This window comes from Capsicum annuum, chromosome 11, assembly GCF_002878395.1.
Source record: "Capsicum annuum cultivar UCD-10X-F1 chromosome 11, UCD10Xv1.1, whole genome shotgun sequence".
NCBI classification, from domain to species: domain Eukaryota; kingdom Viridiplantae; phylum Streptophyta; class Magnoliopsida; order Solanales; family Solanaceae; genus Capsicum; species Capsicum annuum.
The window spans coordinates 197,624,363-197,641,263 of record NC_061121.1 but is presented as its reverse complement, the minus strand read 5'-3'; the positions used below and the strand labels follow the sequence as shown (position 1 = coordinate 197,641,263).

Sequence of the window (16,901 nt, the reverse complement as noted above, 5' to 3'; positions counted from 1 at the left end):
ATTCTCTCAAATTAATTGTGGTGATGAGAAAAAAGTCACATTCATTCTTTAATGTAACATATGTCCTTAATGAGATATAAACTGATATCTTATTTATTTTTTCACCAAAACATGCAATTTCCACACCTTTATAATTGTGGTCTTCACTTTATGAAAAAACACAATCATAGAAAGAAATACTAGTCTCCTTTCTTGGCTTTCTTTCTAGATTAGTTTGCCCTCGTTGGTTTTCTATCCCTTGTGAATTTCTAGGCTATAATTTGTGCAACTCCAAACTTCTATCCACGAGTGCACGTGTTTGAAAGTAGTTGTGGAACCTTAGGGATCGACCGGATAGAAGGATTTGCACCGGAGCCGGTTCGAACTCGCTTACAAGGCTGTGGTTTGCCACGACACAGTATTTCTGACTATTTACTTATTATCATTAATTTCAGTTCCAACATCAATATTGTAGTAATTTTTCCAACACTATTAAGAAGTGCAAAGAGAGTGAGGAAAATGGAATAGTCTCTTCATAAATAGAATGAATGACAAAATCCCGATAAATTAGGAGTGAGACCCTCTGGTATTCGGAGCCCGTTGAGTTCGACTAATCCAGACTCAAGCCAGCTAAGACACTAAGAAGTAAACTGCTCCTTGCCAAAAATTTCTCCCACATTGTCCCTTTAATTGAATAAAACAAGGAACGATCACACAAAGTTGCCCTCATGATCAATCCAAAGCTCTACTAATGAACCCTTCTTGATAATCAAGTAAATCGCAAGAAGGTTCACTAATGTGTTGCTTTAGTCCTCGAATCAAGAAAAAAAAATTAGAAACAAAAATCAAGGAATACACAGAGTTGTACCATTGCCTCATCCACACATGCATGGAAACGAAAGTGGAGCACTTTGCCCATGGATATCATGATCTAATTCTGGGTTAGCCCTTTGTCGATTTTCAATATCAGACCCTGACCATGGACTCAACTGAGGAGGAGCAATTTGACCATTGGCAAACAACGAATTCTGGTCCCTATTAGGCAATGCCATGGCAAATTCATCAGGTCCATATATCGGAGGACTTCTTCTGTTATGTTCATTAGCAGCTCTTCTTTCAACAGCAAGAAAATGGCCAAGTGATGGTGCATTACTGTCACTATTCCTTATCATCATCACAGTACTCTCAGCATCTGTGCTGTTTCTTGGACACAAAGAGAAACACCATGTTGTTTTAGACCTGTAGTTTTTTTGCACCTCTGTCATTACACCGTTCGGTCTCCCTCTTGTTGATCTTCTTGAGAGATTAACTATGCTAGAGACACCAATAAGACTTCCAAGTGTAGTGCTCCTATCATGAAAAAAAGACCCTGTGGACTGCAATGTTCCGAACATTTCTATTATTAAGTAGCATATTTTAATTAGTTTTAGAGATTCCAAGTAATCAGAATTGGAGATTAAGTAGTTTTCTACTCCTAAAATGTTGTATAAAGGTTATTGTTAATCTAGTGTACATAGAATTTCAGCAACAATGCCTATGCAGCTGCTCCTGTTCTGGAGAGAACAGGATCGGAATCAGGAGCAAAGACACTCTTAATAAGGGGTATCATCCGACATTGCTTCGTAAAAGTTTTTCTTATGTGTGTAGATAATATTTTTGTATGAAACAATACACATATATGCAACAGGCTGACACAAGCTTCAGAAGTACTGTCCATCGCCTGTAGTGTTAGATCAGAAAGGTTACCACATCTAGTTCCAAGGTTGGCCTAACCTAACTTGATGACACACGTTCTTTCCTAAACTATGTGCTGATTCAAACTATGTCACATAAATCGGAACAGACAGAGCACATAGTAAACAACCAATTTGGTACAGAAAGTAACGCCTTCAAATCACCACAATTTCACACTCAATCGTCCTTGTAAGCTGAATAGTGACTATAAACCGACATCCCTACTTGCATATGCCACTCTTCTGAATAATCTCAAAAGATCGGTTTATGATTCTTCAAGTAATTAGCCTAGAAATAAACTTGGTCTAACGAGTGTCATGACAGGAAGTTCTTAATTTCCTTAGCACTGCTGGTTCATTAAGGTTTATTTGGATCCAAAAAAATATAAGCAGAACAATATTTATGAAGGGCCATTGAAGAACCTAGGACAACAGGATACTACTTTTAAAGTTGAAACATGCTACACAGCCCTGATAAATGTGGTTCAAATGTCAATGTACTAAAGGGACATTAGTGACAGCTTTAATAATGTTATGGTCCCAATTTGCATTGAACATGTATAGACATTGACATCACTCAAAAAAATACTTCACAGGATGCATGAAACTATTACTAGTCAAGATTGAAAATATCCAGGTTTATCATATGATTTGGAGGCTAAGCCAAGTATACTACATTACAGTAAATATCTACTTTTGATTCTAATTTGTTTTAATAAACTTATGCTTCAAATTCTTCAATTTATTACATTCTTTTTTCACATTTTCACTTATTCTGTCATCATTATCCCAAATATATAACATCACATAAAACTCATAATTGAATTTTCATTGTACTAATCTCCATATTAACTAAACAAATGTTGCACACAAATTAAGTATGAAACTTTTTCATGAATACAATGACTTAATAAAGAATATACAGCTTAGAAAGAATTAGTTGAAACAAAAATTATATCAACTTATAGGAATATTAGCACAGGTTAAAGCAAGACACATGTTCTAGCTTTTTGACCAAATTATTACTACATTTTTTATAGCGTACTTGGCAAGGAGAATCTAACTTATATACCCTAACACTGTAAATAATTAAAACTACCTATAGTAGTTAATTAATCTCTCTTATTTCCCTTGTTACCAAACTGACTATTATGGATAATAAGTTTACAATTATCATTTAGGTAACCTAGCAATATAATAATAATTATTTTATATTATCAAGTTGCCACATCAAATTAAGGTATATTGGTTGGGAAGGTGTGAGGGGTAGGGATGGAGAGGGGCATAGTGGCAGAGCCACCTTATGTTAAGGGTTCCCGGAAAAGTACATTGTTTAGCTAGTTAAGAATTTTAGTTTTTATGTAGATTTATACTTTATGTTGACTCCCTTGTTTTCTACGTGCGCCTACTTTTTTATACTGTAACACCGCCGCAGTAAAATTTCAGGCTCAGACACAGGGAAGGGTGGAGGTTGGAAAAAAACAATTATTACGTAGAATGTACCTCAGTGTCCAAATCTGAAGAGGAATCAGTGGAGGAAGAAAGAGAGTCACTAAGTGAAGTGTTGAATGAAGTTGATCCATCTCTACTTCTACCTAAACCTATTCTCAAATTCAATGGCTGCAATCCCAAAGGCCAACCCTCTTCCTGCTCCATCAAATCAAATCAAACAACAATCCAACATAAAAATAAATAAAAAAACATTAGTGGGGGTTTTTCCATCTATCATTTCAATAATCTGACCAAAAAGCCAAAGGACAAAATATTCTATAACGTGATGAAGGGACTAGCCTGTTAGTGTAGTGTTCAAATTCTGTTCAAGGAAATAAAACCCCGTATGGTTAAATTCCAAAAATATGACAATAGGACAACAAAATTGATCCCTCCATTTTAATTTGTATGTCTGACTTGACTTGATAAAAAATCCAAGAAAGTAGAAAATTTTGTAGTTTGTAGTTTTAAACTAAAAATGCGAAACGTGTATCAAAATGTTCTTAAACATACTCATCTTAAACTCACCAAAAAATAAAAAGAAACATTATTTTTTAACAAAAATAACAAAAGAAAGTAAGACAAACAAATTTAAATGAAAGGAATACCTGTTGAGCCATGACCAAAATTAGCACTGTTACATATATTTACTCAATAGAAATGACAAGAAGGGTCACCTTAAAATCTCTGGATTTTTAACCTCAGATATCAGACAATAGAGTGAAAATTTTATTAGTCATTTCATTGGAACAACAAAAACTAGAAGATGAGGAGGAACAAAACATGGTAAGCAAGAAAATGGCATTTCCTATTTGTAGTCTTTGCTAGAATAGGAACAATTAGAATGGAGTCAAAAGAATGGTTGATTATTTTTTCTTTTTGGTTTTGCTTTTTTGATATTGTTGTTAGTGAGTATAGAAACATAGAATAATTGTAATATGTCGATAAAGGTGATAAAGTAGACAAACAAAAAGACCGTAAAACTGCTGCAGAGGAGTTGTCCTTTTTATAATTGGAAGTAGCAAACGCCTCTGACATTTGCCTTTCAATACTTAATACTGTCATTGTCAGATTACCGCATTTGTTTTTTTTTCCTTTGTGTTAGAGAAATGCTTTGCGATTGTATATTTCTTTTTTTATTTTATTTAATTTATCTACATTATCTTCTTGTTATGCTCTTCAAACCCTACGATGTGGCATTATACTAGATTTGTTATTGCTTATTTCTCAAAACTTAACCATCTTCATCCCAAATATTTATGTGGTCTCTTTTGCTTTTGGAGAGTTAAATTAACTCTAGGATGACACAGTATCACATGCACCTAATTGTAGGATGCTATTCTAGCTAGGAATTGGAAGTTATAGCCCTACACACAACTTGAAAAATCACAATTTCATCCGACAAAAACAATTAAGATGAGTACACTATACTTAGGATGAATTTGTAACAGAAAATGTGTGAAAAATTATAATTTCTTACTTTTATATATGACGTATGTCAAATTCTTAGCAAGTGATTGTGTAGATTTTCAAGACGAATTTTTGTAGCTTCACTAATTCAAGCAGACTTGGACTTATAATCCACAACTTCATAGATTGAGAATTTTGAATGCAGTAGGTTACTCTATATTATTATAGTAGTTTCCATTTTGGGTTATCGACGGGATTCGGGGCCTAGGTAAAGTAGAATTTATTGTCGATTGAAGAAAGAACTCTGGTTCATAATCTATATATATTTATCTTAAAAAATTCATTGAATATATACAAATTATTTATTTAAAATTTAATGATGAAAAAAAAAAAGTAGACTCCTTAATCTATTAACTTTTAATTATGACTTTGCCTCTGAATATCATAAATGAAATTTACCTCAATTAAAAGTTGGATGAGGCAAAACTGGAGCATGCCCATTGCATTTGAGAGAAGTATGGTAGTCTTTTGGGAGTCAATCCCACCTACCCCTTAACATTTCGGAATCGTTTGATGAAAGTGATAAGGAATAATTAATTTTTGAATTACTTTTAGGATGAGCTTATCACATGTTTGGTTTTGATAAAATGCATGGGATAACTCATTCCGTGATTAGTTATCTTGGAATTGTAGTATTATTTTTATTCCTTTTTGAGGGTGGAATAACTAATTCCAAGATGGCTAATCTCGAGATAGTTTTCCAATCAAATGGTCCTTAAGATTTGAAAAATGATATTTCCTCCACATGTTAAATGGGAATGATAACCCCTTATTCAAATATTTTTCGGTGAGATTTTTCGTTTTTAAGAACAATTTTTTTTTATTTTTCTTTCAAGAATTAAAATATTTAACTTTTATTATTGTCCCATTTATTTTTTTAATGACATTATTTTTCTTTTACAATATAATAGCTACTTGGAAATATATCCTAGATTATTTCCATAGTTATTTTTCTAAACCGATAGCATGCTTTACTTATTTATTAACTATTCAATCCAATCAGAAGAAAGTTTAAGTCATAACCTACCTCAAAGCGCCGAAATTTAAGCCTAAAGTCCTTTAACATGAAGTCTTTTCCTTTCAAACGGTTTCAGAATCAACTAAAACATATGAATATAACATCTACGTATTAAAAGAAAGATAATGATACCCATATTGATGATTTTTAAGTCGAGTCAAAAATAGATTTGAAAACGAAAGGGAAAAAATCAACATTTTATTATAGAAATACTTTTCCCAAGGTTATAGGAGTCTACAGTTGAAAACTGATCTTATATGTATTTATATGTCCAAGTGCTAGTTATTGCTTATCCTTTTTTCTATTTTGTGAGCTACAATGTATATATATTCATTTGATTAAGCTTAAATTGTGTGAGTGAACTAATGGACAGTATTAGTGTTTTAGGTATATAATTCTTGCAAGGAATGAGATTGATTTGGTGTCAATACCGTTCTTGTGGATGATTGAGGGCATTAGGAGCAATACCAAAAAGTTAAACAAGATTAAGTGTAGTTGAAAAGGCATCTACAAAGTGCAAAACTTAAGACAAGTAGAAGGATTACACAAGAAAGGGAAAATCGAGTTTAAACCATGTCTCTATCCCAAGGAAGCTAAGCTCTGTATTATTGGCGTGGCACAATGCTGGCCAAAAATTGAATGGCACAAAACAGTATGGGTGTGTGATTATAGCGTGGCACGCCAACTAGGTCATACGATAAGAGAGTGCCACGACCTTGGATCTTTTCGGACAAAACTTATCCTACGTTATAAATAGAATAACTAGCTTCTATTCTCATCATTTTTTAACAACATAGGAGAGAGAAATCATATGATGGAGTCTTTAAATAGGGTTTTTGTTCTTTACATTAGTTTTCTTGTAGTATCTACTCATGAATTCAATTATTGTGATTCTTTGTATAGCTATAAACGACTAAATACCTTCTTTCTAGGGTTGAGGCTATGAACATGAATACTTCGCATTCAATTAAGTTGGTTTAAAGTTTATTATCATATTCGATTCTTCATATGTTTTTGTTATTACTATTTTATTGACTGGCCTTTAGAATACAGTTATTTTTCTATTCTGAGTCCGGAAGGAGAACTTTAGATTAGAATGTGGAACATAAGGAGTAGGTTCTTGTCTTTTAAAAGAAGTAAAGATAGGATTCGTGGTTAGGATAGGAATATACCTAATTCTCCCCATTTAATTCAAATACGAAAAAAATACAAATGCGTTTAGATTAGTTCTCACGTCCCTTCTCCATGATGTAGTTGTGGGGCTAATTTAGATAGACAAATAGAGGTTCAAAAGATCATAATCATGTTATTAACCCCATGAATCAACAACCAAGATAGTTAACTTGACCAATGAGATTGTATAGCTTTGTAAGATTGTTCAATTTGTCTTGACCTTACATTCTTCTTTATTATTGTTTTAAACACTTCAGATTCTCGTTATTTTTTATTATTATGTTATAAATCTTTGAAACTCAAACTCTCTTTTGGTTACATCTCTCACTTATTTAATCTCATTAGTACTGCTAGAATTGGATTTCTTGCTAAATATCAAGTCCCCATGGGATTGATATTCAGTTCAAAAGAGAGACGTTATGACTTGCACAATCACGGAGACTTGTGTGTACATTTGGATGCAACAAATTTTTGACATCATTGTCGAGGACTTTAGAAATTAGCAACGCTATAATTTTTAGTTTTACTACTCCATTTGATAAGTGCTGAAAACTCGGTCTTAGCTACTGAACTTGCAGGTATAGGCTGAAATCCAAAGCAAGTTGGTAAGGAAAAGATATTTAGTTGAACTATATATCAAACCTGAGCTATGCTTGTACCAATTGAGGAAATAAGAAACACTTCTCTATCATATCTCGCAAGTTCAACAAAGCGAATCTATTTCTGCAATCATGGTTGAAGAATAACCAGCTTATAGGATAGTGCGCGGAGTGGAAATCACGCTCATAACTTATGTTACCTCTACTATCCATAGATCAGAACCTAGGGTAGATTTGACGTTAAGCTAAACATGGTATAATTATTGCACAGTAGCGGGTAATTCACAAGCATGTGACATGAAAATCTATAGGTTCACTTATAAAACTTTTTGGAGATCAGTGACACTTTCATTCCCGATTAAGTCTCTATAGATTATATGAGGCTTACTCTTTTCCCCTTCTCAGTATTAGGAAAAATGAAGAAATAGTTGAAGGCAGAACCTTCAAACTTGATCACAACTTGGGATGACTTGGAAAAGAATTTTCTCATTCAATTCTTTCCTTATAGCAAAATTACGAGGTTGAGGAGTGAGATCCTGAGTTTTAAACAAAAGCCATATGAGAATCTCTATCATTCATGGGAGATATTCAAGTCTCTTTTCAGAGATTATCCGCATCACCAATAGGACAATAAGGTATTAGCTCGTACTTTTGTTAAAAGTCATGACGATAACATAAAAATCTTGCTAGATTTAGTTGCAAGTGGTCAAACATTAGAGAAAACCTATGATAAGTTGTATACTCTTCTTAATGAATTGTACAAGGTAATCTCAAATGGAAGGATGATTTATCCTAGAGTATGGTGAAAAAGGTTCTAGGTATGATTAAGGTGGATACTATCACAACATTTGCTGCTCCGTTGGCATCTTTTTAGAACCAAATAATGACGCAGTTCAGTAAGTTGAGTATGAATCAACATCAAGCTGAAGTTAATGCAGTTTAGCAAGTTCAGGCATGGTGTAAAATTTGTGGAGGTAGTGATCATTCTGCAGACTTATGTGGAGAAAATTCAGAGTCAGGGAATTTTATGCAATGCACAAAAGAAAATCAAAATTACGGTAATGCCTACAACAGCATCTAGCAGAGTCAGCCCAATTACTCATGGACCAATAATCAAGCTCAACCATAATAGTTTCAGCAGCAGCACGGTAATCAGAATAACTCAGGCTAGAAATATAGAGGATAATTTAAAGAAGATCCTGGTCAATCAAGATCAAATGGCTGCTAAAATAAAAAATTAGCAACTAGCTAAAAAAATTTGGAGTCAAAATTGGTCCAGTTAGCATAAGTGCAGAACACAAGACCTCAAGGAGATTTGTTGAATGATATAAAAAATCTAAATCAAGTAATAGCAATTACCTTTAGGGGTAGTAGAGAACTGATTGACAAACCTTCAAAGAAAAATCAAGAGGTATAAATAGAGTGGGTCCCATAGCAAGTAGATGAGAAGCAAGTGCCAGCCAAAGAGACTAAAAATTTGGGGAAGTCTGAAAACCCGAACACAAAGAAAGTTGAGGATAAACCAGAGAGACCACTACCACCATCTCCTTAAAATCTTAAAAAGACCAAAAAGGATATTTGTTGTAAGAAGATTGTTGACACGCTTAGAGAATTTCACATTAACCTTCCTTTGTTAGATTTTTTGAAGTAAATTCCTAAGTATTCTAAGTACTTAAAAGATATGGTAAAAAGCAAGATGAAGCTCGATGACATTGAGACGGTAGCACTTATTGAGAAGTGCAGTTCAGTGGTGATGAGCAAGATGCCTAAAAAACTTAAGGACCGTGGGAGTTTTGACCTCTCCATACAAATTGGTGAAAGTGATGTGATCCATGCTTTGAGTGATTTTGGGGCAAACATCAACTTGATGCCCCAATATGTGTTTAACATTCTAGGTTTGGAAAATCTAGGCCATATTTAGTGGTGCTCCAAATGGTTGTAACTCCCCAAGTCTGTACTTCTGATGCTACATGGTGCTAGCGACCACGAAGGAGCACCAGCTAACCCGTGACTAGTACCTGCTGTGAGCACTGAGTAATAATAATATGATAATAATAATATATCTAAAATAAATACGGAAATAAGGCTGTAAATGCCATAAGGTTCATAAATGATACCCAATACTGTATACTGATAACTGAATACTAAAATATCTGTCTGATATACTCTAGTCTGAAAGCCTCTAACTGTTTGAATATGGAGTTGATGGGACAAGTCCCCAACTAAGTCCGACTACTGAAATAAACTGAACTCTAAAATAATGAAATGATATGATACTTTGTCCTCGAACTATGAGGACTCATCACTAAGTCTGTTATTGATAGATGGGCTGTAAAGAGCGGTCAGGAGCTTGTACGTCCGAACAGATGATATAAAACATCAGAGCACAAAATAAAGGTATGTATCGGTACTTTAAATGTACTGGTATGCCAAGTGAGGTAGGCTGATATGCATGGGTTCATGTACATGAACAAATAACTGACTAAGCAACATGAATATGACTGAATGAGAACATATGTATAACTGAAACTGATGAAACACTGATTATACAATACTGTGCACGTATCTACATATGTTATATCTGAGATCGTCGTAACACTGAATACTGAGTTCTGATAACTGAACAACAGATATTTGAGCTCACTGATACTATATTACTGATCATAGAGTGACTGTCTTTTAGAGTCCTGATTCTGTGGAACTGTGCTAAGTTCCATACTGAGCTAAGTGACTATGTCTGATAGTCCTGATTCTGTAGAACTAAACCGAGTTTTATACTGAGAATAAAACTGAAATTAAAACTATGGGAGGTAATCATCTAACTGACATGACCTTCTCTAAACTGATTTGAGGTCTAACCTGTAACCCCAGTTGGAAAGGTGTCAGTACCATTCCACGACTAAAGACAAGTGTTGAGTCATCATCATCTTGTAGGTGCTCTGTGTGAGAATGGTAGTACCCTCGAATGGCAGATAGGACACCTCATCAACCCTCAACTAGCAGGTTGATGTCTCAACCTACGCTGGCTACGTAGTTCTGGAACACAAGGACTGCTTTTAAGGATCACACCCTCTGCTAGCAGGTAAGTTTCCATCCTTAGGTTCATTCGGTGATGAATCCTACTCCCAACTTAATAGACACTGAACGGATATCTAAATTATATTAGGCTGGACTAAACTATTACTGATTATGTTATCTAACTGTACTTAACTGAGTTCACTGGGTTTCTTTAACTGATAGAGTACTACTGAGTTCTGTTAACTGACTAAGTTTATTGAGTTCTAAACTAATTACTGAACTGAGACCGTGACTGATTATTGAATACTACTATTCATAACACTATTGATACTATTTAGTAACTACTGTAGCTCTAGGTAAAAAGCTAGATTTTTCAGGTATTGAATACCCCCAGGACTCGATAGCATCAAAAGTAAATCATAGCATAAACTTGTAAAGCATAACAATGCACACTTGTTCATAAATCATTCTTAGAGACATTTCATCAAACACTTGCGAGGTATAAGCTAACACATATGCTAGAATGACATGATTTTCCCATTATTTTCACATGAGCAACTTATCAAGCACTTGGGGAACACAAGCTATGCACATAATACTAAATAACATGTAGGCATTATAATTTCAATCCCAAATTACCAAATCAAGGGTTTTAACGTGAATTCACATGATACTACACACAAGTTAAGTAATTTTACATGAAATTGTAATAAACCATAGATTAGAAACCCAGTTAACATCAGAATCATGAAATTACTCAAATCCAACATGGAGTTCATGAAATCAATTAACATGAAGTTTTTAAAAGAGTTTTTTGAACTTCAGGGGTGGAAGAAAACCCTTGGATGAACACTTCACATACCTTGGTGCTTGAATTAGTGGAGATTAATAAGTGTTCTTGAAGATTGAATCTTGAAATTAGATTTTCTTGGGTTTGTTCTTGAGTAATTTGAGAAAGAATGATAGAGTTTACCCCTTTGGAATGATTAATATCGTGTTTTGGGGCTGATATAAGGTGGGAAAAGACCCAATTACTCCTGAGGATGTTGCTTTTTTGTGGCTGAAAATGCGCTCAGTGACGCGCAGCCCGACGCGCTGCATCGATGGGATTGATGCTATGGCCGATGTATCGCATTGAGTCCGTATTGACTCACTATAACTTTGATACTAGGAGATAGGAAAAACATTTATCAATGCGATAGGTGATGCGGCGCGTCTGGATTGCATCGATCCACTCACTTGGACTCCCAAACTTGAATTAAACGAGGTCCAAAAAATCCAAAACTTGTCTGGGAACAACTACTGACATTTCTAATCATGAATCAACCTAAAAATTGATATTTAAAGGTCGTAAGGGTCGTGAAATAAGATCGCCAACTTATGAAGGCTAAAATAATTCTAAGTATAAACACTTAGCTAAAATTTCTAAGATGGGGCCCCTTCTCATGCTCTAAAGGGTTGAGTTAAGCTTAGAATTTTACAGGGTCTTATAATATCTCCCCCTTGGGAATATTCATCCTCGAATGGGTATGAATAAGCTGAGAATGTTGATAGACTGAATGTACATACTGGTCATGCACAACTGAAGCATGATTTCATGATTGAATTAATGATATACTGAATTATCATACTGAATATGCATAACTGATGCATGACTGAATTCTGAAGACATGACACATGACTGAGCTATTTCATGGAGGTATGCATGATACGAGAATGTTGTGTAACTGAACTGATATCAAACTTATAAAGGAAATCTAAATATGGAATTGAGTAAATTTAAGGAAAGTTGTTACCTTGAGCTGAATCTGAGTTTGCGGAGAAGAGGTGAGGATATTTGGTCTGTATATCTATTTTTGCTTCCCAAGTAGCTCCCTTAACGAATTGATTTAACCAATGAACTTTGACTAGAGGGGCTTCTTTGTTCCTCGGTCTGCGAATCTGATAATCAAGGATTTCGACTGGATCTCTTTATAAGAGAGGCTATTCTGAGTATCTATGCCCTCTATAGGGACTACAACTACTGGGTCACCTATGCACTTCTTAAGCAAGCAGACATGAAATACTGGGTGCAGTGAAGCTAAGTCTGAAGGCAACTCAAGCTCGTAAGCTACCTTTCAAAAATGGTTGAGAATTCGGTAAGGACCGACATATCGAGGACTGAGCTTCCCCTTCTTGCCAAACCTCTTCAATCCCTTCATACGAGAGATTTTCAAATACACATAGTGACCAATCTCAATCTCTAGATCCTTTTTACGCACATCGACATACTATTTCTGCCAGCTCTGAGTAGTCTTAACCCTTTCCCTGATCAACTCAACTTTTTCTAAGGTATTAAATACCAAGTTAGGCCCTACCACAGTGGCTTTACCTACTTCAAACCAACCAATGGGAGACCTATATCTCCTCCCATAAAGTGCCTCAAACGGAGCCATCTGAATGCTGGAATAGTAGCTGTTATTATGCGCAAACTCAATCATGGAAAATGGTTATCCCAACTACCCTTAAAGTCAATGGAACACGCTCTTAAAATATCTTCTAAAGTCTGACTTATTCTTTCAACTTAACTAGACTGGGATCCCTATCCTGTTTTTCCTTCACCTCAAAAACCAGGGATGATTCTGAACTACTCTGCACCCATACACTACCTTCTGCTGAATCAACTAAGCGAATACCTAGTTGGGCAAGCTGATGAAATACCTGAACTAACTTCTTCTTATCATCTTCTACGTGAGCAACACTACCCATAGATATCCTACTGAGAGCATCAGCCACTATATTGGCCTTGCCCAAATGATACAGAACACTCATGTCATAATCCTTTAACAACTCCAACCATCTTCTCTGATAGAGGTTTAGGTCTTTCTGAGAAAATACATATTGCAGGCTCTTATGGTTAATGAACACATCAACGTGAACTCCATAAAAATAGTGCCTCCAAATCTTTACAGCAAATACTATAACTGCTAACTCAAGATCATGAGTAGGATAGTTATTTTATGTGGCTTAAGTTGTCCAGAGATATAGGCTATGACCTTACCTCTCTGCATCAAAACACACCCCAAACCAACTCTGTAAGCATCACAATATACCATAAATCCATCTAAACTATCTGGTAAAGTCAAAATTAGGGCTATAGTTAGTTGACTCTTCAACTCCTAAAAACTCTTCTCACAAGAATCTAACTACTAGAATTTGACTTTCTTCTGAGTCAATCTAGACATAGGGGATGAAATAGATGAAAATCCCTCAACAAATCGTCGGTAATAGCCAGCCAAACCCAAGAAACTCCTAATATCTAATAGAGATATGGGTCTAGGCCAATTTCTCACTGCTTTGGTCTTTTAGGGATAGACTCTAATACCATCTCTGAAAATTATATGGCCGAGGAAACCTACAGACCTTAGCCAAAATTCGCACTTACTTAATTTGGCAAATAACTAATAGTTCCTAAGAGTTTGTAATACTATTCTGAGATGGTCTGCATGGTCATGCTCACTGCGGGAGGAGACAAGGATGTCATCAATAAAGACTATAACAAACATGTCCAAGTACTACTTGAACACACGATTCATTCAATAAAATCTAAAAGGGCATTGGTAAGACTAAATGAAATGACTAAGAATTTGAAGTGACCTTACTGAGTTCTTAAGGCTGTCTTCAGAATGTCACATTCTATGATTTTGAGCTGATGATAGCCTGATCTGAGGTCTATCTTAGAAAAGTAATTGACACCCTGAAGTTGGTCAAGAAAGTCATTGATTCTAGGAAGTGGATACTTGTTCTTGACCGTGACTTTATTTAGTTGACGGTAGTTAATACACATTCTGAGAGAACTATCTTTCTTATGCACGAATAGAACTGGTGCACCCCATAGGTATATGTTGGGTCTGATGAATCCCTTATCTAGGAGATATTTCAATTGTTCTTTTAACTCCTTAAGTTATGTTGGATCTATTCTGCATAGCGGAACAAAGATGGGCTGGGTATCTAGAAGAAGGTCAATTTTGAAGTCAATTCTCCTTTCGGGAGGGACTCCAGGAAGATCTTTGGGAAATACATATGGGAATTCACATACTACTGACACTGACTCAAGAGTAGAGGTTTTTGAACTAAAGTCTTGGACTCGAACGAGATGGTAGACACATCCCTTAGATATCATTTTCCTTGCCCTAAGGTAGGAAATAAGTTGACCTCTAAGTGTTGAAGTACTATCCCTCCACTCTAGGACAGGTTCATTCGAAAACTAAAAATAAACAATTCAGTTTCTATAGTCAATTGAAGCATAGCATGAATGAATCTAATCCATGCCGAGAATGACATTAAAATTTTTCATCTTTAATTTACGAAGTCTGCTGAAGTAACTTTTTGAGACACCATAACCGGATAGTTCCTGTATACCCATCAGGCTATGATAGATTTACCTACTGGGGTAGAAACTGAGAAAGGCTCTGCTAGAATTTTGAGACTGACTTTGAAGTCAACGGCTATATAAGGAGTTACAAAGAACAAGAAAACTCCTGGATCTAGCAAAGCATAAACATATAAATGATAAACTTGTAATGTACCAGTGATCACATCAGGAGAACTTTCCTAATCCTATCGGGACTGAAGTACATAGAGTCTGTTTGGGCGTTGCCCACTAGTGGCACTAGAAGTGGCACCCTGCTGATTCGGGCGACCGAACTGAGCTAGGGGATAATTATACTAACCCTGGGAACCTGAATGAGGACAATATCTGACCCTGTGGTCTGGGTTACCACATCCAAAACATACATCACTGCCAGCCCTGTAGATGCCCTGATGGTTTCTGCCATACTTCTGGCAGAGAGGATTTTTTTCAGGCACTTCTAACACTACCCTGGGGTTTAGGGCTTGGAGACCTATCCTTGGGGCCATCTCTGAATCTTGGTGTTGGAGCATTGGTTCAGGACGGAGCTGGAACTGAGGATTTCAGGTAGAACTGAGAGCAATTTCTATCCTCTGACTTAGGCTGAGCAAAGTTGAAACTACCTATTCTCGCTCTCTTATTCTCTCTCTCCTTCTCTCTATTCTTAGCCTCTTCTATTTATTGAGCATGGAACATGATCCATAATATGTCCATCTCCTTAATCATCATTACAGTCCTACACTCCTTGACCACACTGTTAGACATACCCAAAACAAACTTACTCATCTAAGATCTGCTATCTGCTACCATGTGACGGGCATATCTAGCTAATTGAATAAACTTGAGAGAATACTCTCTCACCGTCATATTACCCTGCTTTAGATTAATGAACTCAAAAACCTTAGCTTTCCTCAACTCTAGCAGGAAGAACCTATCTAGAAAAATAGTGGAAAACTCCTTCCATTCCATGGGCCCTACATCTGCAGCCCTTTCTGCCTTCCATTACTTGAACCATGAGTGAACCACATTCTTCAACTGATATGCATCCAACTCAGCACTCTCACTAGCCGTCACCCCCCATAATATCTATGACCTTCTGCACCTGATTATGAAATTCTTGTGGGTCCTCATCTGACTTAAACCCTATAAATATTGGTGGATTTATTTGGGTGAAGTGTCAAATCCTGGTTGCAGCAGTATTGGCTATTGGATTATCCAGAATGGCAGCTGGGCATTTATTCTGGGGCTGCTACTGAATTTCTTAGAGTAGTAAATATAGCCTTGAATTTTGCATGGGAGATATGCTCGTCCAGAGGATCTACCTGAATGGACTGAGGGGCTGGCTAATTTTTTGTCCTTCTTCCATTCTTCTTATGAGGCATATTCAATAAACAAAAGGGATAAATGGATTAGACTAAAAGTTTAACTCTATCTCATGCTCACTTGCACGACATGAATATTGAAAGAAGGGAAACTTTTCCTAAAAATGTCTAATAGCCTCTTGTCCATAAGTGTGGTGCGCTACACCCCATGCACAAGACTCTACTAGATGTATCTTTTAGACTTTCTAGGACTCTGTTGAACCTTAGGCTCCGATACCAAGTTTGTAACGCCCTGAGTCTGTACCCTGAATGCTACATGGTGCTACCGACCATGAAAGACCACCATCTAACCCATGACTAGTACATGATGTGAGCTCTAAGTAATAATAATATGGTAATAATAATATATCTGAAGTAAATGCGAAAGTAAGGTTGCAAATGCCATAAGGTTCATAACTGAAAACCAATACTAATAACTGAATACTGAAACATCTCTTTAAAAGCCTCTAACTGTATGAATATGGAGTTGATGGGATAAGTCCCGAACTAACTTCGACAACTAAAATAAACTGAACTCCAAAATAATGAAATGATATGATACTTTGTCCTCAAACTATGAGGACTCACCACTAGGTCTGCTACTAATAAATGGGCTTCTAAGTGTGGTCAGGAGCCCATACATCTGAACCTATGATATAAAACATCATA

At 35.8% G+C, this 16,901-nt stretch overlaps 1 protein-coding gene and 1 non-coding gene across 3 annotated transcripts; both read right to left on the bottom strand.

The window, feature by feature from the left end:
• Positions 1-490: 490 nt before the first annotated feature.
• LOC107848614 (uncharacterized protein At3g17950) lies at positions 491-4,200 on the bottom strand. 2 transcript variants are annotated; one of them, XM_016693390.2, is made up of 3 exons: positions 3,812-4,200; positions 3,216-3,359; positions 491-1,355 (listed from the first exon to the last, which is right to left on the bottom strand). In XM_016693390.2, exons 1-3 carry the CDS (start codon positions 3,821-3,823, stop codon positions 855-857), a joined length of 657 nt encoding a protein of 218 aa, XP_016548876.1. In that variant the 5' UTR covers positions 3,824-4,200; the 3' UTR covers positions 491-854. The 2 variants fall into 2 exon arrangements, with proteins under 2 accessions (XP_016548876.1, XP_047255146.1); XM_047399190.1 differs by lacking the exon at positions 3,812-4,200 and having other exon boundaries at positions 3,216-3,780.
• Positions 4,201-7,981: 3,781 nt separating this feature from the next.
• LOC124889131 lies at positions 7,982-8,088 on the bottom strand. Its single transcript, XR_007047746.1, has one exon. It is a non-coding gene; the product is annotated as a small nucleolar RNA R71 (small nucleolar RNA).
• Positions 8,089-16,901: the final 8,813 nt, after the last annotated feature.